Here is a 25,590-nt window from a genome sequence, read left to right as displayed (position 1 = left end):
CACACACATACCCGGCGCGCGCGTGGCCTGTGTGACAGCCAGTGCAGCCTCCTGTCACTGCAGCAGTGGCCCAGGGCTCTCGGGTCTCGGGGACATCATGTCGGGATCGCCGTGCACATCGGATCAGATGGTGCCTTGTTGCTCCCCCAGGCACAGGGGCCACGAGAGGGACCCAGCAGTGCTGCTGTCTGACTCCTCACCCCCGCGAGGGCCACAGATACAACCATGAGACTGTACATAGAAATGACAGACTTGTGCTTCAGACTGAAGTCGTTTCATAGTTTAAAAAGTGTTATACATCCAAACCATTTTGTTGGAATAGAATTGCTGAGTAAGACATGCACCCTTCTTTGCAGAATGTCGTTCATGAGCTCAGAATAACCAATCAGGTCATCTACTTGAACCCGCCAATTGAAGAATGCAGGTACAAGCTGTATCAGGAGATGTTCGCCTGGAAGATGATTGTGCTGTCTCTCCCTAGGATCCAGAGTCAGAGGTACCAGGTGAGCCTTTCCCCCGCCCCTGGGCTGCGTGACTCCCTCTGCCAGCCACTTTAAATGAAGCTCTGGCTGCGTCGTGTCACACCCCGTACTTGAGGCTCAGCATCACAGGAAATCCAGAAGCTGTGCGACCGGACATTTTTTTCCAGTAGTTACTTTCCCAAATAGCTGTGTTTGCAGCTCTGGTCTCAGTGTCTCTTAGCATTCCCCTCCATGAACTTCTTTAGGAATTTTAATTCCTGCTTCTCCCCCCCACCAACACACACACTTTTATTTATTTATTTTTTTCACTAGCTGAGCCATCCTGCCACCTGTTGGCAGCTCAGCGGCATCTCAGCTCAGGCCAGGCATCGAACCGCTGTGTTGCTCAGAGCTCTCTCTTAACCAACTGAGCCACTCGGCCGGCCCCTACACTTTTAATTATGGAAAATTGTACACATACACAAAAGTAGAGGGAATTGTGAGTTCACCTCACCCCACTTTTTTTTTTTTATCAACCTGTGGCCAATTTTGTTTTATTTTTCTTTCCCCTCATGCCCCCCACTGTTTTATGTTTTTGGGGGTTTTTTTTAAAGAAGATCCCATATATATTGGGTCGTTAGGAAAGTCATGACGTATTTTTCTATGTTTTTCAATGCAAAAATGTGTCATGACTTTCCTGACAACCCAAAAACATATTCTATTAATATACTTTTAGAGCAAAAGGAATACTCAAGACCGTTTAGTCCCTGGCGTCTAGGGAACATTACTTCTAAACAGGACCAGTGGTTTTCACACGAACGATTCCACAACCTCTGCTTTAACAGGTCCTTCTAGAGAATAGCGATCCTGTTAGGATTGCATCTCTGCTTGGAACATAGTCTCAGTTCCTTTCAGATGTTTCTGAGGTAGCATCTGCCCGTGGCTTGCCTCTTGGCAGTGCTTAGCCCAGAACGTGGAGTGTCCAGCCAATCAGAACGGAGCTGTGAGTGGTTCCTGCCCCTCGAGGAGCCTGTGCCAGCTTCAGGACGTTTCTGGTCACACCTGTCCTGCCCTGAGCCCGCTGCCATGTTTCTCTGCATTGTTCTCTTGTTCATCTCCACATGTAATGAACTGCAGCCAGCCCCTCTGTTGTGCACTGATCCCATCCCCCTCACTCTGTCCCTCAGTTCTTCCCTCTCGTCTGACTCTTCATGTCAGCAAATAGACTTGACTGCCCCCCTGCAGCCATCTAATTTCTCTGCTTCTCTTGGTAGTAGACGGCTGCTCTGGCCCCTGCCCCTTAGGCGTGTGCCCACTGCTCCGCCAGCACTGTCTGCTCAGTGTCACCGGGGCTCCCCCCTTCTGGCATGTGGCTCCTCAGCCCTGGAGAACTGTTAGCTACAGCTTCCACAGAGTGTGTGCCCCCCTCCACCTCCCTCCTCGATCCACTGTTTTCCCTCGGCTCCTCTGGTCTCCTCCCCCGCCACTGGCCAGCCTCCTTTACTGCCCGCTCTCTGGCTCTCCCTCTTCCTGGCCTCTAACTGTTCAGTGCCCTCTCCACCCCCGAGCACTGTGTCTCATCCAGTCTGTCAACTTGCAATACCAGCTGTGTGCCGACAGCTCCTGTTCACATCTCCAGCCTGGCCTTGACTCTAAACTCCAGACCTGTCTCCAGCTGCCTCCTTGGCATCTCCACGTGACCGTCTGAGAGACCATCAAAGTGAATGTGTCTCCAATCCCCTCCCTCAAGCTTGCCCCTTCCCACTCTTTACTTTCCCATCCCTTCAACCCACTCAGGCCAAAAATTGTGGCGTCATCCTTGACTTCCATTGTCTCTGCCATCAAGATTCACCGTGATTGATTGCTTTTTTTTTTAAATTGGGGAATTGGGGGGATGGGAACAGCGCTGGGGAATTGTGGGAAGAGGAACAGACAAGTTGCTGTCCTTTTGTTCTTCCAACTAATTGTGGAGGACGCAGCTTCACTGGCCCAAGTTGGCACCATCATTGCGCTCTTCCCGGGTGAGGCAGATCAGTCGCCAGCTTCTGGACGGCCGCTCACTGCGGCTGCTGGCTGCTCACGCTGGCTGCTGGCTACACACGGTAGCCCATGGCAACCCACTGCAGCAGGGGCTGCAGCCTATGCCGTCGCCGGCGACTCACAACAGCCCAGCTCCAGGTTGAGCTGTTGTTCAGCATCTTAGCTGTAGAGGGCAGTGTCACTGGCCCGCATATGTGGGATCTGAACGGGGGCCCTCTGGCGTCCCAAGCCAGTTCTTAACCATCGCGCCACTCGGCTGGCCCATGATTGACCTCTTACCACATTCACTGCTAAGGTACTATCATCCCTCACTTGGATGATTAGAATTCCCTCTTGATTGGTTTCTGTGTCTGCCTAGCCCCCGAAAATCAATTTTCCACACAGCAGCCAGAGTAAGTCTGAAGTCGTATGCGGCGCTCTTTTCAGAGCCTGTCCCTGGCTGCTGGGCCCCGCGTAGCCTGCTTCCGGCCTCTGACTTCAGCTCCTGCTTGTCTCCTCACTGGCTCTTCGGCCGCTCTGGACTCTTCCTCGTCCTCACACCTGCCAGGCAGACGCTTGCCCCTGGGCCTTCGCGCTTTCTGATCTCTGCTCAGAACCCCTGGTGGCAAATACTCACGTGGCTCCCTCCCTCCCCCCCTCGTCCTAGTCTCTGCTCAGATGTCACCTCCTCGGTGAGGCCTTCCCTGACTCCCTATTTAAAATACAGCCACCCCCACCCTGCACTTCCTGCCCTCGTTCCTGCTTTGTCTCCACTGTACTTTTTCTGGATGTTTTGCATTTCCCTTAATTGACTCTCTCTTCCCATAACATGTAAGTCAATGTGAAGAGATTGTTGTCTGTTTCTTGTACCTACAACAGTGCCTGGCACATAACAGGCACTCAGATTGTTGAACAAATGATGCTGTGGGCCCATCATCCAGGTGGGTGTAAATCTTTGGCCATGGTGTGTCACGTTCTCAGACATCACCTCTCAGATGAGAGGTTCAGACCTCTGAGAGTCTGCTCTGGGCACCATGCTCTGCTCCTTAGGCTGGGTGTGAGCACGTGCCAGCGGGGAAGCCACATCCTCTAGCTTGTGGTCGGCTTGATGAGTTAAATCTAAGTAGGCCTCAGGTTACTTGTGACGAGGGTAAGTGGGTGTTACCATTACGTGCCATTTTTATTGGGGGCTGTTCTTTGAGTTCATTTAATAAGTGGAAGGTGACTCTGAGAATAACACCTGTGTACTCACCATTCGCTTTCATCTCCGGCTTTGCTCGGTTAGGTGGGCGTGCACTATGAATTGAGTGAAGAAGAGAAATTCTATCGGAATGCTCTGACACGGATGCCTGATGGCCCCGTGGCCCTGGAGGAGTCTTATTCTGCAGTCATGGGCATCGTAACTGAAGTCGAGCAGTATGTCAAGGTGAGAGGCCCTCATTTCACTCAGTACGCTATGTAGTGTATTTTAGACACTTCAGAGAATGAGACACAATGGATGTGGAACTAAAAGGTCTTGACTGTATGTATTATGAGTCACTGGATAATAATTGTTATTTTAAAGCAAGTGAACAGTAGGACAAATCTGAGCTATTAACCATCATTTTGGAAAATTGTAAATTTTATTCCTTTTTGGTACAAAAATTCTGAGAATCTGAAGTGAGAATTTTTCTAACGATGATCAGTGAACACGAACCTTTTTAACAGAATACGAATATATAAATGTTCTACAAAAACAAAAGCAAACCCTGTCATTTGTGTCCTTCCTCTGTAGGTTTGGCTTCAGTATCAGTGCTTATGGGACATGCAAGCTGAAAACATCTATAACAGACTCGGGGAAGATCTCAACAAATGGCAAGCCCTCTTGGTTCAGATACGGAAGGCCAGAGGAACTTTCGACAACGCGGAAACCAAGAAAGAGTTTGGGCCCGTCGTCATAGATTACGGCAAGGTGAGCTCTGCTGTCTTATGAGAGGTTGTCTTGCTCAGGAAGTTGAAGTGTAAACAGCCAGCAGGAAAGAAGTGACCCTCTGTTGCCATGTGCTCACTCACCTGCAGGTGCAATCGAAGGTGAACTTGAAGTATGACTCTTGGCATAAGGAGGTTCTCAGCAAATTTGGGCAGATGCTTGGCTCGAACATGACAGAATTCCATTCCCAGATCTCCAAGGTGAGACGAGGCAGGTTTGGGCAGCGTGATGAGGCTGCTGGCAAACCACGGCTCGGAGGTGAACTTTCGTGCTCTCTCTGGACAGTCTCGCCAGGAGCTGGAGCAGCACTCGGTGGACACGGCCAGCACCTCGGACGCCGTGACCTTCATCACCTATGTGCAGTCTTTGAAACGGAAAATCAAGCAGTTTGAGAAACAGGTTGAGGTGAGTTCTAGGAGGAGTGACAGTTCTCGCTGTCCCCCCTGTAGGCACCTCCCACAGGTTACCTCTCGTAACCACCCAATCGACATGCTCGTTCAAGGGCAGGTGCTGGCATCCTGGGCATCTGCGTTTTATTAATATCACCTCTGCAGGTTCTTCCTATGCACACCAGGGTCTGAGGACCACTGCTTTTATCTTTTAAGATCTTTCACTTTAGTTATTGATCTTGAAATCACTGCAAACGTCGATTTCCTTTTTGCCGTTTGCAGTTGGGGGTGAGCGTGGCTGTGGTGTGCATAGCTCCTCTCCAGAGCCTTCTGGATACAACTAGAGCAGTGAGGCCTGGCCGGGCCGGCTCTCAGCTCGCTGCCTCTGACCACAGCGCTCGGGACAGGAGGTTTCTGGACTAGAGAGTCTATCGATGTTCTGTATTTGGTAGCTATAGTCTTGCATGGGACACCGATAGCAATTTCTGTTGTTACTGAAGAAAAAAATTGTGTTTATTCTTTAACTCTCAAAGCTCTACCGCAACGGTCAGCGCCTGCTGGAGAAGCAGAGGTTCCAATTCCCGCCTTCCTGGCTCTACATCGACAACATCGAGGGGGAGTGGGGTGCCTTCAATGACATCATGCGGCGGAAGGACTCTGCCATTCAGCAGCAGGTGGCGAACCTGCAGCTGAAGATCGTGCAGGAGGACCGGGCCGTGGAAAGCCGCACCACTGACCTGCTGACTGACTGGGAGAAGACCAAGCCCGTCACAGTGAGTCTCGGCAGCCGTGCAGTGGCTTAGCTTTCGAATGGCGACGAGTTAATAATTAAAAAGCAGAGCTCACAGAGCTTGTATTTGAAAATGGGAATGCAACTTAGACATCTGTTTACCCAGAACCCGTCATGACAGCCCCCTAAGTTAGGAGATGGTTTAGAGTAAAGATTTTCTGTCTGAAGTCGTCGTCTTACTGAGGCGTACTCAAAAATGGGACTTACTCGTGGATGCAAGCCAAGCCCCAGTCCTGCTCTGTTGGGGACAGGTTGTCTGTCGTCATCGTTACGGTTATTAAACGTGTACTCAGAATCTGGTTCTCTGGGTTCATCTGGTTCTCTGGGTTCATCCCAGTATTTATCGAACGACTATTCTAGGCAGCGGGGATACAGCCGTGAACAAAAATGACAGGAGCCCCCACCTCGTGGAGTTACACTCCAGTGGGAGAGACAGATAATAAAAATGGGTGAGGAAAATGTGTATTTTGAGTCATGGTGATACGTGCCCTGGGGAAGGGTGAGGGCCGGGCGGAAGGGGTGTTAGTGGTAGACTTAACTGCTGTGTCGCGGAGGGGCTGGCAAGTAATGCAGATGGCCTGAAGGATGTGGGGTGGGGGTGGGGGCAGGCAGAGGGGACATTGAGTGTGAGGCTCTGACAAGCAGGGAATGGCATACCTGGTTAATGGGGCATAGTTCAAATCTTTATTTAGACGTATGTAAACATAGACAAGTAAGGGAGAAGGATGTTAAATTCTTGTGTGTGTTAATCTGGCTTTGTAGTTTGAGGATGTGGGTTTTCCATACCAGGCCTGGTGGCAGATTTGGCCTCCCACCGTCTACTGGTCAGGGCTTGTCCTGCCCTCAGCTCTGGCTGCTGCTGGGCCCACATGTCCTTCTCTGTGTTTAATTTTGGTTCCAGGGGCCCTTGTTTTAAGAAGGCTCTGCGTTTACTAATGCCAGTGCTGTGGGTTCTGCAGCATGCTAGCTTTCATAGGGGAGTCAATATTGATCAGGAGACAAGATTCTGGTCACCCAAACTGGAATATCTTTTATTGCTTCACCTTGCTAGTAATGTGTTAGAGTTAAAATTCTAATGGCTAGTCCATATAGTCATACTCAAAAGTCAGTAAAGTGGAAAGGAGGGATGTACATAGTGATAATGCTGAAGTAGCGGTCTTCTCTACAAGGACAGTGCTCTCTTTGTCACTTAGTAACTGATGTAAGAACTGCGTGTGTCAGGGACGGTGTGGCTGGCAGTCCCCAACGGCGCGGCCCCGCAGATCGTCTGGGCTGTTTTTGTTTTTGTTTTTTAAGATTTTTTTATTGGGGAAGGGGAACAGCCAAGTTGTTGTCCTTCAATCTTAGTTGTGGAGGGCGCAGCTAGCTCAGCTTCAAGTCCAGTTGCCATCCAGCTGCCCATCAGCAGCTTGCAGCCACTTAGCTCAATGTGCCATGTTCAATCTTAGTTGCGGGTAGACATAGCCCACCAACCCATGTGGGAGTCAAACTAGAAACCTTGTTGTTAGGAGCACATGCTCTCACCAGCTGAGTCATCCTGCCACCTGTTGGCAGCTCAGCTCAGGCGTAGCTCACTGGCCTATGTGGGAATTGAACCAGTGACCCTGTTGCTCAGAGCTCGTGCTCTTAACCAGCTGAGCCTCTCGGCCAGCCCCCAGATCATCTGTTCTCACTGTCCTCTGCCCATCTCTCAAGGCACTTAGTGAGACGATGGCTGAATTGAGAGGCGCCCCACCTTCTTGTGTTTATTTATGTCAAATACGGAAGGAGAGTTACACTCAGTGATGTGCACAAGTCAGAGGAGTCCCTCTTGTTGAATGTTTACATATGTAAGCATGTTCACGCCCTCCCGAGTTTCCAGACTTCCAGCAGGCCCCCTGCACCATCTCCCAGCCAGTGTGCATCTGCCCTGAGACCCAGATGCAGTGCTCTGTGCTTTGACTGCTTGCAGGGCAATCTCCGCCCAGAGGAGGCGCTTCAGGCTCTCACCATATATGAGGGAAAGTTCGGCAGGCTGAAGGATGACCGGGAGAAGTGCGCGAAGGCCAAGGAGGCCCTGGAGTTGACGGACACGGGACTGCTCAGCGGCAGTGAAGAGCGCGTCCAGGTGTGAACCGCTGGGGGGCGGGGGGCGGCTCCTTGCCTGATGCTGCCCATGATCTGGGCCATCTCACGGGCCCTGCCAGACTCCGAGATGATTTTTGTTTCCAAAGTTGAAGGGCTTACTATTCTTAATCACAGGTGGCCTTAGAAGAGTTACAGGACCTCAAAGGTGTTTGGTCAGAACTGTCTAAGGTCTGGGAGCAGATTGATCAGATGAAGGAGCAGCCGTGGGTCTCAGTGCAGCCCCGGAAGGTATGTCCCATTAAAGGAGGTGTTTGTTGTATCATTGTGTGTGAAGTTTCAGACCGTTCTTAGAAACAGCAAACAAGGAACAGTGTTGTGAGTTCACAAAGTGTCATGTAACGGTCCTGCGTGTCATTTACATTATTCATCCAGCCTATCGTAAAATTCCTTTTAAAACCTTTTTTAAAAACCTTTAAAAGAATGTTGGCCAACTCAGTATTGTCTTGGGTCTCTCTTGCCAGCTTCGACAAAATTTAGACGGCCTCTTGAACCAGCTGAAAAACTTCCCTGCACGATTACGGCAGTACGCGTCCTATGAGTTTGTCCAGAGGCTTCTGAAAGGTTACCTGAAGGTAGGTGAGGAGGTGCTGCAGTGTGGTGTCCACAGAAACGCAGCTGCTCCACAGAAACACGCTGCTCCATGACCTGCGTCCTCTCCCCACAGATCAACATGCTGGTAATCGAGCTGAAATCTGAAGCCCTGAAAGACCGCCACTGGAAACAGCTGATGAAGAGGCTGCACGTGAACTGGGTGGTCTCGGAGCTAACCCTGGGCCAGATCTGGGACGTGGACTTGCAGAAGAATGAAGCTGTGGTCAAGGATGTGCTGCTCGTGGCACAGGGGGAGATGGCCCTGGAGGAGTTCCTGAAGCAGGTAAATGAAGGGTGGGCTGGCGGCCACTTTCAGGCACATCGCAGGCTGTGGCCCTGATCTGAGCTACAAACACCGGGCCGTCGGTGCTGCTTTTTGTCCCCATAACGTGTCGCCTGTGCGGCTGGTGAATGCCCTCTCTCTGGTTTCAATTCAGATAAGAGAAGTATGGAATACTTATGAATTAGATCTGGTGAACTATCAGAACAAGTGTCGCCTGATTCGCGGCTGGGACGACCTCTTCAACAAGGTCAAAGAGCACATCAACAGTGTCTCCGCCATGAAGCTCTCACCCTACTACAAGGTACCGGTGTTGGGGAAGCCTTCCCTCCCTGACCAGAGCCTTCCCTGGCACTGTCACTGAAATGCCTTCTGACTGACAGTCAGCAGAGCCCGTGACTTAAAACATGGGCTGTCTGCTCTGCGAGGGACGGTTAGCAGCTGCGCTCTTCCCCCTGTGTGCACACTAGGTTTTCGAAGAGGACGCCCTGAGCTGGGAGGACAAGCTAAATCGCATCATGGCTCTGTTTGACGTGTGGATTGACGTGCAGAGGCGCTGGGTCTACCTGGAAGGCATCTTTACGGGCAGTGCGGACATCAAGCACCTGCTGCCCGTGGAAACCCAGCGGTTCCAGAGGTGGGCCAGACAGGGGGCACGAGGGGGCACGGAGCTGACGGAGAGATGGGTGGGTGCCCCTTCTCACACAGGCTAACCTCGGCTTTGATTTGATTTCTAGTATCAGCACGGAGTTTTTGGCGCTGATGAAAAAAGTCTCCAAGTCTCCCCTTGTTATGGATGTTCTCAACATCCAGGGGGTGCAGAGGTCTCTGGAGAGATTGGCAGACTTGCTGGGAAAGATCCAGAAAGCCCTGGGAGAATACCTGGAAAGGGAGCGGTCGTCTTTCCCCAGGTGAGAGTTGTTTTGACCTGCACCGAAATGACGTCACTTCAGTTGTGCTGTCTTCCAGCCCTTCTGTCTCCCTTCTGGGCCTGTATGGTGGTCACTTTTGACAGCGAGGGTCTTGTTACATATAATCCATGTAACGAATACCTTTTCCTTTTCATGCACTGGTTTCTGATTCTAATGGGTAATTCTTCATTTTCTACCTTGGATTCGTTTATGAAGCTTCATTTAAAACCTCATCCACCCTCCGAGGCAGCTTGCATCTCTTAAAAATTTAGCTCTGATATTTCCTAAGAGGCATCTCTTCCTTTTTGGATAGTTTGCTTAGCATAAATCACACAGGTTTTTAAAAAATGAATTCATGAAATAAGGTGAATGACGTGAAATTTACTGACTTCCTCTTCAGTGTCTTGTTAATAACTGTGTGTGTCTTGCTGGGGCTGGAAGAAATCTGGATGTGACCCGAATCTGGCTGGGGATTGTCCACCACCACCCCATCCACTAGGCCTTCTACGAGTTTAAGTTTGGCCTTGGGTCCACCCTATTTGTGTGTACATAACACTTTAGCAACTGGAATGCTGTTTTAATTCTAGGTTCTATTTTGTGGGCGATGAAGATTTGCTTGAAATCATTGGAAACAGCAAGAATGTAGCTAAATTACAGAAACACTTCAAGAAAATGTTTGCTGGAGTTTCGAGCATCATTCTGAACGAGGATAACTCTGTCGTCTTGGGCATTTCATCCCGTGAAGGAGAGGAGGTAGTTAAATTATGTTTGTAACCTTGAAAATGTCTCTCCCATTTTTGCACATCGTAATTCTTAAATTTTCTTTATTTCAGGTTATGTTTAAAACTCCTGTGTCGATTACCGAGCATCCCAAAATCAATGAGTGGCTCACGCTGGTGGAAAAGGAGATGAGAGTCACTCTGGCTAAGCTTCTGGCTGAGTCTGTTACCGAAGTTGAAATTTTTGGTAAAGCAACTTCAATTGACCCAAACACCTACATCACTTGGATTGACAAATATCAGGTAATGTATTATAGAAGGAAGTGTGGGTCGGGCTAACGAGGAAGGTACTGCTGACCTCTGTAGTGACCCTTTGGGTCTTGTTTCTTCCAGGCCCAGCTTGTGGTCTTGTCAGCCCAGATAGCCTGGTCTGAAAACGTGGAGTCGGCTCTGAGCGGCATCAGCGGAAGCGGCGATGCGGCGCCCTTGCACTCCGTGCTCAGCAACGTGGAGGTCACACTCAACGTGCTGGCGGACTCGGTCCTCATGGAGCAGCCCCCACTCCGAAGGCGGAAGCTGGAGCACTTGGTGAGTCCCGTGCCCGGCTCATTCCTCTGCATAGGCCCTTGTGCCTGCGGCGCAGCGGTGAAATCACACTTGGGAAGTATTCTCATTGGTGTTAGAAAGAAAAGTAGCTGGCATGGATAGGCCTGGGGGGCGGGGGGAGTGGGGTGGTATCTGGCTCTGTTCCTGTGAAAGGATAATCTTGGTGCAACACAGAAGTTATACATCTTGGTAAGAAGGGAGTGGTGACACTGGTCCAGACCTTTCAGTCTCATCATCGTCTTCCCAAAGGGGCGGTGAGTTCGGCCCGGCTCCCCGCGCTTTGCACCCCGCGCACAGAGCCTGTTAGGACAGACAGTTGTCCCACCACGATGTCTTATGTTCGTTGCAGCTTTTACTTAGTGAGGTGGTTTGGGGTTTGCTGCAGCTCTTGAGGCTATTTAATTAATTAATTGCACTGCACAAACAGCATTTCTGAAAGTGAATTTACAACTTGAAGTGCAGTAAGGAAAATCCTAGGCTCTCCTTTGAAATCTAATAATCCGCAAACCCACTGAAGGCACTGCAGTGCTCGAGTTCATGATAAACTCACGGGGCCTTTCTTCAGATTACAGAGCTGGTTCACCAGAGAGATGTGACAAGGTCCTTGATGAGAAGCAAGATCGACAACAGCAAGTCATTCGAGTGGCTCAGCCAGATGCGGTTTTACTTTGACCCGAAGCAGACGGATGTGCTGCAGCAGTTGTCCATCCAGATGGCGAATGCCAAGTTCAACTACGGCTTTGAGTACCTGGGCGTTCAGGACAAGTTGGTGCAGACCCCCCTCACCGATCGCTGCTACTTGACCATGACACAGGCCCTGGAGGCCAGGCTGGGCGGGTCCCCCTTTGGTGAGTTCCTCCCCAAACTTGACAGGTGCAGTCTGACAGCAAATACCCTTCTCGGGGATTAAATATTTAAATATATTTCTTAACTACATGGCTGCTGCATTCTAAGAACTATAAATTTGTTTGCATTAATGATATCTGTGTTGATTTTTTAAATGAACTGCCTTGTACGATTCTCTCGGTGCTGCATCTATGCTCTTAGCTGAGTCCTAGACTCAGGTACTGACTTATTTTCTTCGTGTGACAGGGCCCGCTGGGACTGGGAAGACCGAGTCTGTCAAAGCTCTTGGTCATCAGCTTGGACGCTTTGTTCTAGTTTTCAACTGCGATGAAACCTTTGATTTCCAGGTGAGGAGCTTTGTGGGATCCACCCCAAACCTCACAGCCTGAGAAGGTCAGGTGGGGAACAGCGAGCATCCTCCCCTGAGCCACTGTCCTTGTCGCAGTGTGGCCTTCTGCTCCTCTGGGGCCAGGTGTCCTTTGGAGCTGTGCGCAGTGTCCATCGTATGTGCTTCGGCCTTGGCTTGGGCTTCATGTTCTCAGTGACCCCTTTAGTGTACCATGCCATTTTTCCTAAAGGGCAGTTTGTTAAAGAAATGCTTAGTGCCTGCACCTGGGAATAAACAAATGTTAATAGAAAAGATTTTTATAATCAACAAAAGTGATAGGATAAAAATAGCGGCTTTGTCATTAGATTTGGGGCACAGGAGGAAAAGTGTGATGTGCTGCATCTGTAGCTAAGTCACTGTTTCTGAAGCACTTGCTATGTGTAGACGTGTCCCCTCGCCTCACCTGTGACTGATTTCATCTTCACAGCCACCTGGGTGGGGGTTATTATGCCCACTTCAGAGATGGGCAGGCGTGGGTTCCAAGATGAGACTTGCCCAAGGGCGGGCGTACAAATGGCCCGAGCCAGGATTGGAGCCCTGTGAAGTCAGTGCCGAGGCAGGTGGCTTTAGCTGCTCTTTGTCCGTTTCAGGCGATGGGGCGGATCTTCGTGGGGCTTTGCCAAGTGGGCGCATGGGGCTGCTTTGATGAGTTCAACCGGCTGGAGGAGCGGATGCTGTCGGCCGTGTCCCAGCAGGTGCAGTGCATCCAGGAGGCGCTGCGCGAGCACTCCAACCCCAACCTCGACAGGGGTAAGAGCCCTCTGCTCTAGCGGCTGCTCTGGGGATGGAGGGAAATCCCATGGGGCACTGTGGCCACTTCTTGCTTAGAAATGAGCGCGCAGGTCATTTAGCTCCCCGGCTGACTGGCCGGCATGGTGGTGGGTCCTGAGTGAAGATGCAAGGGGCAGCCGGGGTGACACCGCACCGGAAGTTTGTCCTCATCCCTGAGCGGTCTTTCCGGGCAGCCCGGGGTCCTGTGTCGTCCCCCTCCCACACACACAGCACCTGCCCCGAAATGAGGGTGGGACTGGTGTGGGCCCCCCGTGCTCCCTCCGCCTCCTACGAGAGCCAGCTTTCCGAGCCACCTGTTTGGCTTGAGCCCTTCCATGCAGCTATGGGAATGAATCCTCGGTCACCACAGGCGTGAGGTGGAGGCAGGTGGGGTGCTGGAGGAAGGGACTCCTTCCATTGATGGCTGGATCCATGTTGGATAGTTTGTTTCCTTTTACTCCTCAATAATAGTAACTTGTCTACCAATTACCCAGACCCAAATAAAACAAAAGGAGTAGCAATATTCTCTTATGGAGAAAGATTATACCTCTAAGTGGCTCAGAGTTGTTTTCTAATGATCCTAGGAAAGGGTAGTTTTCATGATCTAACTAAGCCCGTCATTTGTGTTACGGCGTTGATTTCTCATTTCTGCAACTACATTCATTGGACTGACTGCATTTGTAGCCTTGTATTGAACTCATGACACAATACGTGTCATGATAGGGGAGCTTCCTGCCCCTGGTGACTTCATCTGTTACACAGTCGGACACTTCCGTGCAGGTGAGGGATGTGGAAATGGGTCTGCCGGGGCAGGATGGCCCTGCCTGGTGAGTGCCTACTGGACGGCCATCACACCAATCCCCTGCAGTCCTGGGCTCGGGGCTGCAAGGCCAGCTGGGAAATGGGTGCTGGGTCATTTTAGAAAGATTTTTAAAATAGGTTTTTGAACATCATGAGTCTTAATGCCTCCATCCGATTTCAGCCTCTGCCCCCATTACTTGTGAGCTGCTGAACAAACAAGTCAAGGTGAGCCCAGACATGGCCATCTTCATCACCATGAACCCCGGCTACGCGGGCAGGTCAAACCTTCCAGACAACCTGAAGAAGCTGTTCCGGAGCTTGGCCATGACCAAGCCCGACAGGCAGCTGATCGCCCAGGTCATGCTGTACTCACAGGGCTTCCGCACTGCTGAGATCCTTGCCAACAAGATCGTCCCGTTCTTCAAGTGAGTAAACTTGCTGTCAGCGTCACGTTTCTACCACGTTAAATGTGCCCGTCGAAAATCGATCTCTAACTATGACACGTCTTTCAAAGTATCCTCTGATTTCTTGACACTTGATGCTATTGTTGCTTAAAGCATACCTTTTTTAAGAAAACCTTTTCTCTTCTAGGCTATGTGATGAGCAGCTCTCTTCTCAAAGTCATTATGACTTTGGTCTTCGAGCTCTGAAGAGTGTGCTAGTGAGTGCAGGTAATGTGAAGAGGGAGAGAATTCAGAAGATAAAGCGGGAGAAGGAAGAACGAGGCGAAGTAGTCGATGAAGGAGAAATTGCAGAAAACCTGCCTGAACAAGAGGTCTGTATGCATGCTTTTTAAATACACCTTGCAGACATCTAAGTCATGCCTTGAGCCTTCTCACTGCAACTCACACGCACTGGAGTGAATAGCAGAGACTAATATTTGCACAGTAGATTGAGTGAGTCCGTGTGGGTGTGTGCTCGGTCACACTATTCACTTGGCGGGTGGGCGGGCATGTGGTACGACGTACCTTCTGCAAGCCGGCCCCCTGCCCTCAGCCCTCAGCCCTCAGCCCCCTTTTCCCCACATAGATTCTGATACAGAGCGTCTGTGAGACGATGGTGCCCAAGCTGGTGGCAGAAGACATCCCGCTGCTCTTCAGTCTCCTGTCGGACGTGTTCCCTGGAGTCCAGTATCACCGCGGTGAGATGACTGCACTTCGAGAGGAGCTGAAGAAAGTGTGTCAGGAAATGTACTTGACATATGGAGATGGAGAAGAAGTTGGCGGAATGTGGGTTGAAAAGGTAACAGGAGTTCTGTTGGCTGCAGCCCCCACAGGCCCGCTGGCTACAAGATAATGACCGCGGGCACCAGGAGGAAATTACATTTGATAGAACTCTGTCTCTGAAAAAATTCCGGTACTTGCCGTTAAGAGTTCATAGTGCACGTTTCTTGCTTGTTGACATGGGATGTGGCCAAGGAGCCTTAGCCATTCTTTGTGTGGTTGTGATTCTGGTCCTTTCGGCCGCAGGTTCTCCAGCTCTATCAGATCACTCAGATTAACCACGGCCTGATGATGGTGGGGCCCTCGGGCAGCGGGAAGAGCATGGCCTGGCGCGTTCTTCTGAAGGCTCTGGAGAGACTCGAGGGCGTGGAGGGTGTGGCCCACATCATCGACCCCAAGGCTATCAGCAAAGACCACCTCTACGGAACCCTGGACCCCAACACCAGGGAATGGACGGATGGGCTGTTCACTCATGTGCTGAGAAAGTAAGTTCACTGTGATTCGTGTTGGCTTTCGGTGAATGTGGACTTGGGTGTGCTGGGCTTGTACAATAGTGTGTTACTTTTCCAACCAAAGTCTGAGCAAATCTAAAAACCACCTGAGAAGCCCTTCTAGGGCGGGCTATTAAATCTTACCGTCTTGAGTCAGTCAGCAGCGACTTAAACCCTCCCCCACAGGATCATAGACAACGTGAGGGGTGAGCTGCAGAAGCGCCAGTGGATTGTCTTTGACGGTGACGTGGACCCTGAGTGGGTTGAGAACTTGAACTCGGTGCTGGATGACAACAAGCTGCTAACTCTGCCAAACGGAGAGCGCCTCAGCCTCCCTCCCAACGTAAGTGCCCTTCCTGGGTGTCGGGACCCAGCCAGCAGTCTAAGTTCATGGGCCCGCCGAGTGCAGTCAGGAGACGAGGTGCCAGGCTCCAGAGGGGAGCAAGCAGCTGTGCAGACAGTTTTCAGTCAGTCAGGGTCTCTATACAGTTTTTCTGTCCCCATGGCTAGTGAGATATTTCCATAGGATTTATTAATAACTTTCCACTATTGAATATTAAGCCCCCCTACAACCCTGTAAGGTGGGGTTGTAGTTAGTATTTCTGAAGTTACTGTACATCTGGGAAGGGCAGAATGAGGAATTTAGATATGGAAACCTCAGGGCTGCCCCCTGGGAATAAGCATTTGGTCCAGGTCCTAACAGGTCGGAGTGTGGGCAGGCCTGCGTGGATTTGCGTCATCCTCTGACCCAGCACTTGGGGACTGCTGTCATGTGTCAGCCCCTGTTCTAGATGCTAGGGTTCAGCCGTAACCAAAACAGACAATGCCCTCGCTCTCCTGAGCCCATAGTCTGCTGTGATGACAGATAAGCAAGAGAGGTGGCGATGGTGCTGAGGAGAAAACCGTGAGACATGGAGGCTGCCCTGTCAGGACGGGCTGCTGGAGGCTCCGCTGGGAAGGCGGTGTTTTCGGTAGAGACTGAGGGTGAGGGAGCGAGCCCTGTGGGCTTCAGGGCATCCAGACCAAGGGCAGGTCGCAGGAGGAGCGGTCTGGGTGTCCCTGGAGTGTGAGAGGACAGTAAGCGGGCAGTTGGCTGGTGTGGGGAGAGCTGGGGGAGGGAAGCGGGTGAGACCACAGAGGAAACGGGGCGATCAGGTCAGGCCTGGGGGTCCATGTGACCACAGGAGCTTGCCCCCGCAGGGAGCCGGGAGCAAAGGGAGAGCCTGGGTTGGGGTAGCGCAGCCTGTTTGTTTACAGAGACCCCTCTGGCTGCTGTTAGGACAGTTGAAGAGGGCAGGCCGGGAGCAAGGGATCTTAGGAGGCTGTGTGGTGCCCCAGGCACAGCGTGGGGACGGGCTAGTGGATTTATAGCTTGTGCCGATGGAATTCGTTGATGGACTAGAGGTGCGTGTGCAAGAAGGGGGTGGAGCGTGACCCCCCCCCGCCCCCCCCAGGGTGTGTGGTCCAAGCAGCTGGTGACATGAGCCTTTATCCCAAAGGCTCAGCATTGGTGGTTGTCATCGCTTTCAAACCAAGCCATGGATGCTTAGTGCCGCTCTGAAAACATGCACCACTCAGACGCGTCTTGATTTGACTTGTCAGGCTCTTTTTTCTTGGCCCATTGTCCAGTAGATTCTGTTGTCAGAACAGTTGTCACACAAGGTGTAAGGCATATTAGCACTCGTGTGAATCTCAGCACCACCATCTACTGGCGGTGGAACCTGGGCAGGTATCCAGCCCCACGTGTAAGACGAAACACCGCAGGCCTGCCTCAAGGCCCTGGCGAGAGGACCGAGTGGGTTCCAGTCGGGAGTATCACCCCGGGGTCCACATGGTGTGTGATCACTGCCGGCCCCACTCCAAGGGAGCCTGTTAGTCCCGGTCTCATTGCTGGGCCCAGCACACATATCGTCCCGCCCAGTTTCCTGTGGAGAGAGCTTGATGGATGTAACCATGTGAACCGCAGCTATTTTTATAGTTAAACTAAGTGCAGAAACGTTAGATTTAATTCACCCTTTCAGTGTATACATAGGTAAAAGAATTTTAACATCCAGGTTTCTATCAACCCTGCATGATTCAATCTGCTTCATGTTTTCTCTCAAGGTACGAATAATGTTTGAAGTGCAGGACCTGAAATACGCCACCCTGGCCACGGTGTCACGCTGCGGCATGGTCTGGTTCAGCGAGGACGTGCTCAGCACGGACATGATCTTCAACAACTTCCTGGCCCGGCTGCGCAGCATCCCGCTGGACGAAGGGGAGGACGAGGCCCAGCGCCGGCGCAAGGGCAAGGAGGCCGAGGGCGAGGAGGCCGCCTCCCCGATGCTGCAGGTGGGGTGGGCGGGCCGTCCGGGGTGGCCACTGCTCCCCTGCCGATGCCAGGCGCTGCTTGCTGGGCTTGCCCCACACCAGCTCCTAAATCGGGAAGCCCAGGCATCCCAGCAGCCACGCACAGGTGCGCGTGGGAAATGCAGAGGATGCTTGCAGTTGGTCCCTGCTTTCCCCTGCACATCCGGCAAAGGCAGCCCCTTTCATGTCAGCGGGGAGACCAGTGTTTCCAGGAAGTACGGCTTTTGAGAACCACCAGGATGAAGGGATGAGGATTGGTCACTGAAGCGTCTTCCTTCATTTTTTAATCCAAAGTTATTTTTCAGAGGTCATGTGATCTGCTCCTGGGTCTAGGGTAGAGTTAGGAGGGATGAAAATCGCCAGGCTTTTTGAAAGGACCGGTTCAGCGCCGTTTATTCCTCTTGTAGATCCAAAGGGACGCGGCAACCATCATGCAGCCATACTTTACATCCAACGGCCTCGTCACCAAGGCGCTGGAGCACGCCTTCAAGCTGGAGCACATCATGGACCTGACGCGCCTGCGCTGCCTGGGCTCGCTCTTCTCCATGCTGCACCAGGCCTGCCGCAATGTGGCGCAGTACAACGCCAACCACCCTGACTTCCCCATGCAGCTGGAGCAGCTGGAGCGCTATGTGCAGGTGGGGCCTGACCCCCAGGAGGGGCGGCTTCACGTGGGGTGGGGAGTGGTGCCCTGGCGCCCTGATCCAGAAACACCTGGTGGGCGCGATCTCAAGGCTAGCACTGCCGTAAATGCCTGTCGTGTTGTGGTTGGAAGTTGACAAAATGAGACCTTACTTCCTCTTTCAACAGCGGTATCTGGTCTATGCCATTCTCTGGTCCTTGTCTGGGGACAGTCGGCTGAAAATGAGAGCGGAGCTGGGCGAGTACATCAGAAGGATCACGACCGTGCCGCTGCCCGCCGCCCCCAACATCCCCATCATTGATTATGAAGTGAGTGTGCCAGGGCGCCACCTTCCTCCCTTGGTCCCTGCCTGTTGGTGTAATTTACCCTGAAGCCATGTCAGCGTGCACTTGGATGTGGAAATCCTTCCATTTCCTTTTGGTTTTACACATCCAAGGAATTCAGATTAACTTGAAAGTTGTGATTTGTATGAAAGGGAGGAGGCACGTGGGCCCCAGGGTGACACTTCCTGTCCCTGTGTGCAGGTGTCCATTAGTGGGGAGTGGTCGCCGTGGCAGGCCAAGGTGCCTCAGATTGAAGTGGAGACACACAAGGTGGCGGCCCCCGACGTCGTCGTGCCCACCCTGGACACGGTCCGCCATGAAGCCCTCTTGTACACCTGGCTGGCCGAGCACAAGCCACTGGTCTTGTGCGGCCCCCCTGGCTCTGGCAAGACCATGACCCTCTTCAGCGCCCTCCGGGCCTTGCCCGACATGGAGGTAAAGGGGCCGGGAGGTGGGCAGCGGCTCTAGTGGTCAAATACGGGGCCAGCCCTGTGATAACTTGATTCATTCCTTCCGTCTAAAGGTTGTGGGTCTGAACTTCTCAAGTGCTACGACTCCAGAGCTCCTGCTGAAGACTTTCGACCACTATTGCGAGTACAGGCGCACACCTAACGGGGTCGTTTTGGCTCCTGTTCAACTTGGCAAGTGGCTGGTATTGTTCTGTGATGAAATCAACTTGCCAGATATGGATAAATACGGGACCCAGAGGGTCATATCTTTCATCAGACAGGTCTGTTTGTGTCCATGAGCCCCCTGCTGTCCCCCGCTCCACGTTTCTTATTCACATTTGCTCCTGACCTATGACACTCCTGCTTTCCCTCAGATGGTGGAGCACGGGGGCTTTTACCGAACCTCAGATCAAACCTGGGTGAAGCTGGAGAGGATCCAGTTTGTCGGGGCCTGTAATCCGCCCACAGATCCTGGGAGAAAGCCCCTCTCTCACAGGTAACACAGCTCCGCAGTCTTCACTGGCCTTGCACACCAGTTCCAGGCTGGCTTGAAACACAGCATGACAAAAATCTGGGTTTAATTCTAAAAAGGTAACAAAATACTGCTTATCATAAGGTCCCTCCTGGGTTACTTGCCCTGTGCTGTAATAGCAGGAAACACACCTGAAAATAAAAGCATTTTCTTGGGCAGTAGTGAAGTGCCTCAGACCTGTCTGCAAGGCCAAGATGAGGCTGAAAAGCCTACATTATTTTCCCTACTTTGCTTGATTCTTTTGCAAATGTTTTGCATCTACCGTTATGTGTCGGACCCAGCCTGGGCAGGTTGTGTGTAGCCTCAGGTGAGGCAGAGCCTCAAGTCCAGATCCAGGATGCGCTGCACCCGCACTGCTCCTCCCAGGATTGGCTGAGCCAGCTGTCTTGGTACAGGTTCTTGCGTCACGTGCCTGTGGTATACGTGGATTACCCGGGGCCCGCCTCCCTGACACAGATTTACGGCACCTTCAACCGGGCCATGCTGCGTCTCATCCCATCGCTGCGCACGTATGCCGAGCCGCTGACCGCCGCCATGGTGGAGTTCTACACTATGTCTCAGGTAGGCGGCCCTGCGCCCCAGCCATCCATAAACTCTGTGGAAAGATTGGGCCTTTCTCCAAAGTCCGTCACCCAGTCATTGCTCAGCTCAGGTACTGCAACTGCGAGCATTTTCATGCTTACTCCTGCCGTCCTGGTCCCTGCACGTATATACAGCTCAATTTCCTTTAGGAAACAGGGGCTGTATGTGCAGTAATGTGCACGTCTAATTACTCTCCTGAAGTATTTGTAGTGAGTGTGTGTCCAGTGGTTACACTCCCACCATCAGTGCTGCTTTCCCTGTATCCTCATTAACATTTTAACAATATTTAAAAAGGTCTTTGCCCACTGGGTGAACGGAAGTGGTTTCATTTGCATTTCTTTGTGAAGCCTTCTCACATTAGCCCTTTAACAAGGGGTCACTTAAGAGAAGAGGGGGTTGTTCCGTTGATGCTCATCTCACAAAGTGCTTTGTGAGCATCTTCATATATTGCAAATATTTTTCTCAGTACAGTAAAACCTTGAATTGCGAGTAACATGGTTTGCAAGTGTTCTGCAAGAGGAGCAAACATTTTTAATACATTTTAATGTGGTAAATGAGCGATGTCTTGCAATACGAGTAGTTTGTTTCCGGAATGAATTATGCTCGCAAACCAAGGTATTACTGTTTTTTTAATTTTATGTAACTGTAGGTTTTTGTCTTACAGAATTTTTTATGTCATCAGTATAAATCTTTTTCTTTAATTGTTTCTGCTTTTGAAATCATGCTTAGAAAGGTTCTCTTTCAACTTAGGAATTAGATTTTTAAAAATATTTTCAGAAGAATTTTCTTGTAGTTTTTTTTTTTTTTTTCAACATAAAATGAGTAACTTGGATCTAATTTTGCTGGACAGTTGTCTTGATGTACAGTTTCAACATTTAATTCATCCTCGAATATTCCAGAGTCTAGATTATTATTTTTTTTTTCTTTAAGATTTTTATTGGGGAATTGGAGGAGGGGAACAGCGTTGGAGAATCAGGGAAGGGGAACAGACAAGTTGCTGTCCTTTTGTTCTTCAGTCTAGTTGTGGAGGACGTCGCTTCACTGTCCCATGTTGGTATTATCATTGCTCTCTTCCCAGGTGAGGCAGATCGGTCACCAGCCATTGGACGGCTGCTCACGGCGGCTCTTGGCAGCTCACGCCGGCTGCCGGCCGCTCATGGTAGCTCACGGCAGCCCACTGCAGCAGGGGCTACAGCCTATGCTGTCACCGGCGACTCACAGCAGCCCTACTCCAGGTCGAGCTGTTGTTCACCATCTTAGTTGTAGACAACACAGCTGCAGACAACACTGGCCCTAACTAATGTGGGATCGGAACCAGGGCCCTGCTGCTCAGAGCTGGTGTCCCAAGCCAACTCTTAACCAATGCGCCACTTGGCCGGCCCTAGATTTCTTTTAATATAAAAATGTTACATAGCATTTGACCTTTTAACCACTTTTCAGGCCGGCTGAGTGGTGCATTGGTTAAGAGATGGCTTGGGACGCCAGAGGGCCCTGGTTCAGATCCCACATATGAGGGCCAGTGACACTGTCCTCCACAGCTAAGATGCTGAACAACAGCTCAACCTGGAGCTGGGCTGCCATGAGTCGCCGGTGACGGTGTAGGCTGCAGCCCCTGCTGCAGTGGGTTGCCATGGACTGCCGTGTGTAGCCAGCAGCCAGCGTGAGCGGCCAGCAGCTGCAGTGAGCAGCTGTCCAGAAGCCGGCGACTGATCTGCCTCGCCCGGGAAGAGCGCAATGATGGTGCCAACTTGGGCCAGTGAAGCAACATCCTCCACAACTAGACTGAAGAACAAAAGGACAGCAACTTGCCTGTTCCCCTTCCCCCAATTCCCCAATAAAAATTCTTTAAAAAAAAAAAAACTTTTCATGTGTTAAGAGATTTACATGTAATGCTCATTTTTTCCAATTCCTACAGGAAAGATTCACTCAGGACACACAACCCCACTATATCTATTCACCCCGAGAAATGACCAGATGGGTGCGCGGCATCTTTGAGGCACTGAGACCCCTGGAGACTCTACCTGTGGAAGGCCTCATTCGGATTTGGGCACATGAAGCACTCCGTCTCTTCCAAGACAGGTAAAACCCAGGATTCGGCTAGCCCCGGGTTCCCTCCTTACGACCTCTGAGTTAGGGTCAGTGCGAGGCTGGCCTGCCAGGCCAGTGGGAGCCAGGCTGTGCGGGTGATGGGAGGGAGAGGAGGCGGCGAGGGCAGCCCCGTGTCTGGGACTCGATCACAACCACTCCTGATATGATGGGGTCCCAGTGCCCTGTGACTGCCCACCACTGGTTACCTACTGTGTGGCCTTGGGCAAGGCACCACTCACACGAGATAGTCAGTTACCTGTGATAACCTTGTCAAAGCGTAGAGTTTGCTGATGAATTGCACTGCCCTGTAACTACTACCTGGGTACAGACCCCCCCACACACACTCTTCCTCGTCCTCGGTCTGGACCATCACCCAGGATTTGCACCTGGATCTCGGGGACGTTGGCCTTCTTTACCTGCCTGCCACTGTGGCAGGTCTTGCCTTGTGTGCTCTGACGTTTCCTAGTTGAATGACCAGCACCTAAGGCAAGAAGAGTTGCTAGTACCTAGTGCTCAGCACCAGTCACAGGGTTGTGCTTTGAGCCACAGTAGGTGTTACAGGAAAAAGTTGAATCTTTTTATCTTTCAAGGAATCTTGAAAACTGTTGACTTTTTTTAATCAGGACCTTTTCTTTGCATTCATTTGAGTTCCATACAATCTTTGTTTAATTTTCGTGGCTCCTGCCTTGTTGTTCCTCTTTCTTACGTTTTTAATTTTATTTTATTTTAGCACTGTAGTCCTTCACAGAACTTTAGGCTCAGTTTAGGTGAGAGAGAAGAAGTTAAATTTTTGTTGCTTTAACTACTAATAAACAACAAACCTCAATGACTTAGTATTAATGGAGCACCGCAGTTTCCTGTTGCAAATCATTTGGGAAAATTTTCTGCCTGTGAATCAGGTACTCCGAGTGGGGGAGGGCAGGGCAGGTCCCCTTGCTCCCAGGGTTTCCCGAGCTGGCCTGTCTATAGGACACGGTCCCAGCGAGACACGCTCCTCTGGCCCCTGCTCATCTCAGGTGTGGTCGTTGGTAACAGTTAGTTAATAGGTATAGCCCTGGAAGCCCTATTTCTAGCTCTGGTTTTAGGGTTCTCTCACTTTAAAAGTATTGTCTTTTGTTGTAACGTGAACTACCTTCACTCTCTGGTTTTGTTTTTGTTTTTGTTTAATTTAAAAGAAGAATTTTGAGCTACAGTATAATCATCACAGATTTTCCAAAATACCAGAGTAAACTTTGTGTGGATTCCAGTGCAGCCCTAGCAGGTGTGCGTCTCAGTTCTGTGGGCTTTAGTACGTGGGCTCCTTCACTGGACCTTCACCTGGAAGACTGCTCGGTGTAGTGTGCGGTCCTCTATCAGAGGGCCCCCACCCTGCAAAGACTGTCGGTCTCACCTGCCTTCCCTGCGGTTTTCTGTACACCCGCTGTGCTTCCAAAGCTGGAGACCCTGCAGTCCTGGTTCTGTTCCCTGGGTGCCCCCTACTCAGAACATGTATGTTAAGCAAGCTTAGAAATTAACCAAACTTTCATTTTTTAAATCAATCTGATTGAACCTTTTTAGGGGGATTTCTTTAAGGGTGGTGGTGCCATAGTTCTGAGGGTCTTTATATTTCATGTTAACATTTTGGATTGCTTAAGCCATCTTGAGTTCAGATTCTTAGATTTTTCCATTCGTGGAAAATGAAGGTTTCTGGTAGAGGCAGTTCCAGCCCTTGGAGGAGCCACCAAACGTGGAGTTTGTCACCACGCCCTCAGGACTCAGGTGTGTGCTGCTCTTCTCCCGACAGGCTAGTGGGGGACGAGGAACGGCGTTGGACGGACGAGAACATCGACGTGGTCGCTCTGAAGCACTTCCCCAACATTGACAAGGAGAAGGCCATGGGCCGGCCCATCCTGTACAGCAACTGGCTGTCAAAGGTAACGCGGCCGTTCACACGAAGCTTCCTCCGGTCCTTCAGTTAGGGTCCTCTTCCAACCACATCCCTTTGTTTTGAAGTGCACTGTGAATGGAGCTGTGATCGCAGGCCTGCGTATTTACAGCCATTGATCTTTTGAGGTGGAAAGCCCCAGGGCCCTGGCTGGCTGACTGTGGGCTGCTTACTCCCGTGTGCTGGTTGCTCCCACCAGTGGACGAGGTTGCTTTGGCGGGTTTGCAGCGAAAGAAGCCTGCTTCCCCTTTGCTTTCACTTCCCTCACACTAAAAATGGTGTAATTGTGAATAATTTGTGTGAAAATGTTTCACATGCTAAAATACTAAACAAGGTGACATTTCCAGAAGTGCCGTGAGTTGTCCTTTTCTCTGAGAGATGGGGATGTTTTAGTAAGTTCCGGTCTTGCTGTGCATTCATTCAGTACACTCACGATCCAGGGCTAAGTAAAATCTTCCTTTCGGGAGCTCACGGTCTATAAGGGGAGAGGCAGGTGGAAGCGGCTCAGTCTGGGGAGCAACCCAGTGGAGCTGGCCCTTGCGGTGGGTCTTAAAGGGGCCCTGCAGAGGCAGAGGCATGGGAGCCAGGAAATAGCAAGGCAGGTTTCTTCCGTGTTGCTAGAATTTTCTGTTTATTTCTGTAGATACTAATCTTCTTCATTTATAGGCATTGTCATCTCCCAGTGGCTTATCTTTTCACTCTTTATAGTGTCTTTTGAAAAACAGTTTTTCCTAATGATATATCATTTCAATCCATCAGTAATTTTGTGTATGAAGTGAGCTACAGTCCATTTTCAGTTTTCTTCCTGTGGACACCCATTATCCAGCACTGTTGAATGGCCCTTTACCCTGAAGTGTCACTCTGTCATACTAGGCTTCTATAGGCGTGGATTTCTTTCAGGCTCTGCTCTATCGATCTGTCACTTCCTGTGCTGAGCCATGTAGCCTTGATTACAGCCATAAATCTATGTGCTAGGATAGGTCCTCACACCTGGGTCTTTAGGAAAGCTCGGCTACTGAGGCCCTTTCCTCTTCAAAACGAAACTTAGAATTGGTTTGTCAGGTTGCACCAAAACAACCACTGCCATCCACCATTGAGATTTGGAGTGAGATTACATTGATTCTTGATGTCAGTTTGTTTGGAAGTGACACTTCTACAGTAGTGTGCTTTTTTTCTCGTGTTCATAGTATAGCTCTTCAGTTATTTACCGTATTTGCCGGCGTATAAGACAACTGGGCGTATAAGACGACCCCCTAACATTTCCACTCAAAATACAGAGTTTGTTATATACTCGCCGTATAAGACTACCCCCTCTTCC

General features: G+C 50.9%; 1 protein-coding gene across 1 annotated transcript in view; it reads left to right on the top strand.

Annotated features, from left to right (window-relative positions):
- The window catches only part of DYNC1H1 (dynein cytoplasmic 1 heavy chain 1), a 71,464-nt gene that overhangs the window by 25,974 nt on the left and 19,900 nt on the right, over positions 1 to 25,590 (top strand). The window contains exons 11-43 of the mRNA XM_019639264.1: positions 357 to 503; positions 3,766 to 3,906; positions 4,255 to 4,431; positions 4,539 to 4,649; positions 4,735 to 4,854; positions 5,372 to 5,611; positions 7,580 to 7,735; positions 7,870 to 7,983; positions 8,217 to 8,327; positions 8,420 to 8,629; positions 8,784 to 8,930; positions 9,097 to 9,263; positions 9,364 to 9,537; positions 10,125 to 10,290; positions 10,371 to 10,559; positions 10,650 to 10,844; positions 11,428 to 11,710; positions 11,955 to 12,055; positions 12,687 to 12,846; positions 13,850 to 14,093; positions 14,260 to 14,443; positions 14,698 to 14,910; positions 15,138 to 15,376; positions 15,569 to 15,725; positions 17,486 to 17,713; positions 18,139 to 18,369; positions 18,542 to 18,682; positions 18,899 to 19,132; positions 19,221 to 19,427; positions 19,521 to 19,642; positions 20,074 to 20,239; positions 22,176 to 22,339; positions 24,132 to 24,261. Of these exons, the coding sequence (XP_019494809.1) occupies positions 357 to 503; positions 3,766 to 3,906; positions 4,255 to 4,431; positions 4,539 to 4,649; positions 4,735 to 4,854; positions 5,372 to 5,611; positions 7,580 to 7,735; positions 7,870 to 7,983; positions 8,217 to 8,327; positions 8,420 to 8,629; positions 8,784 to 8,930; positions 9,097 to 9,263; positions 9,364 to 9,537; positions 10,125 to 10,290; positions 10,371 to 10,559; positions 10,650 to 10,844; positions 11,428 to 11,710; positions 11,955 to 12,055; positions 12,687 to 12,846; positions 13,850 to 14,093; positions 14,260 to 14,443; positions 14,698 to 14,910; positions 15,138 to 15,376; positions 15,569 to 15,725; positions 17,486 to 17,713; positions 18,139 to 18,369; positions 18,542 to 18,682; positions 18,899 to 19,132; positions 19,221 to 19,427; positions 19,521 to 19,642; positions 20,074 to 20,239; positions 22,176 to 22,339; positions 24,132 to 24,261 (5,769 nt within the window). The remainder of the gene's footprint in view (positions 1 to 356; positions 504 to 3,765; positions 3,907 to 4,254; positions 4,432 to 4,538; positions 4,650 to 4,734; positions 4,855 to 5,371; positions 5,612 to 7,579; positions 7,736 to 7,869; positions 7,984 to 8,216; positions 8,328 to 8,419; positions 8,630 to 8,783; positions 8,931 to 9,096; positions 9,264 to 9,363; positions 9,538 to 10,124; positions 10,291 to 10,370; positions 10,560 to 10,649; positions 10,845 to 11,427; positions 11,711 to 11,954; positions 12,056 to 12,686; positions 12,847 to 13,849; positions 14,094 to 14,259; positions 14,444 to 14,697; positions 14,911 to 15,137; positions 15,377 to 15,568; positions 15,726 to 17,485; positions 17,714 to 18,138; positions 18,370 to 18,541; positions 18,683 to 18,898; positions 19,133 to 19,220; positions 19,428 to 19,520; positions 19,643 to 20,073; positions 20,240 to 22,175; positions 22,340 to 24,131; positions 24,262 to 25,590) is intronic.

This window comes from Hipposideros armiger, unplaced genomic scaffold (assembly GCF_001890085.2).
Source record: "Hipposideros armiger isolate ML-2016 unplaced genomic scaffold, ASM189008v1 scaffold_43, whole genome shotgun sequence".
Classification (NCBI taxonomy): domain Eukaryota; kingdom Metazoa; phylum Chordata; class Mammalia; order Chiroptera; family Hipposideridae; genus Hipposideros; species Hipposideros armiger.
The sequence above is the reverse complement of the archived record's forward strand: the minus strand, read 5'-3'. Positions and strand labels throughout refer to the sequence as shown.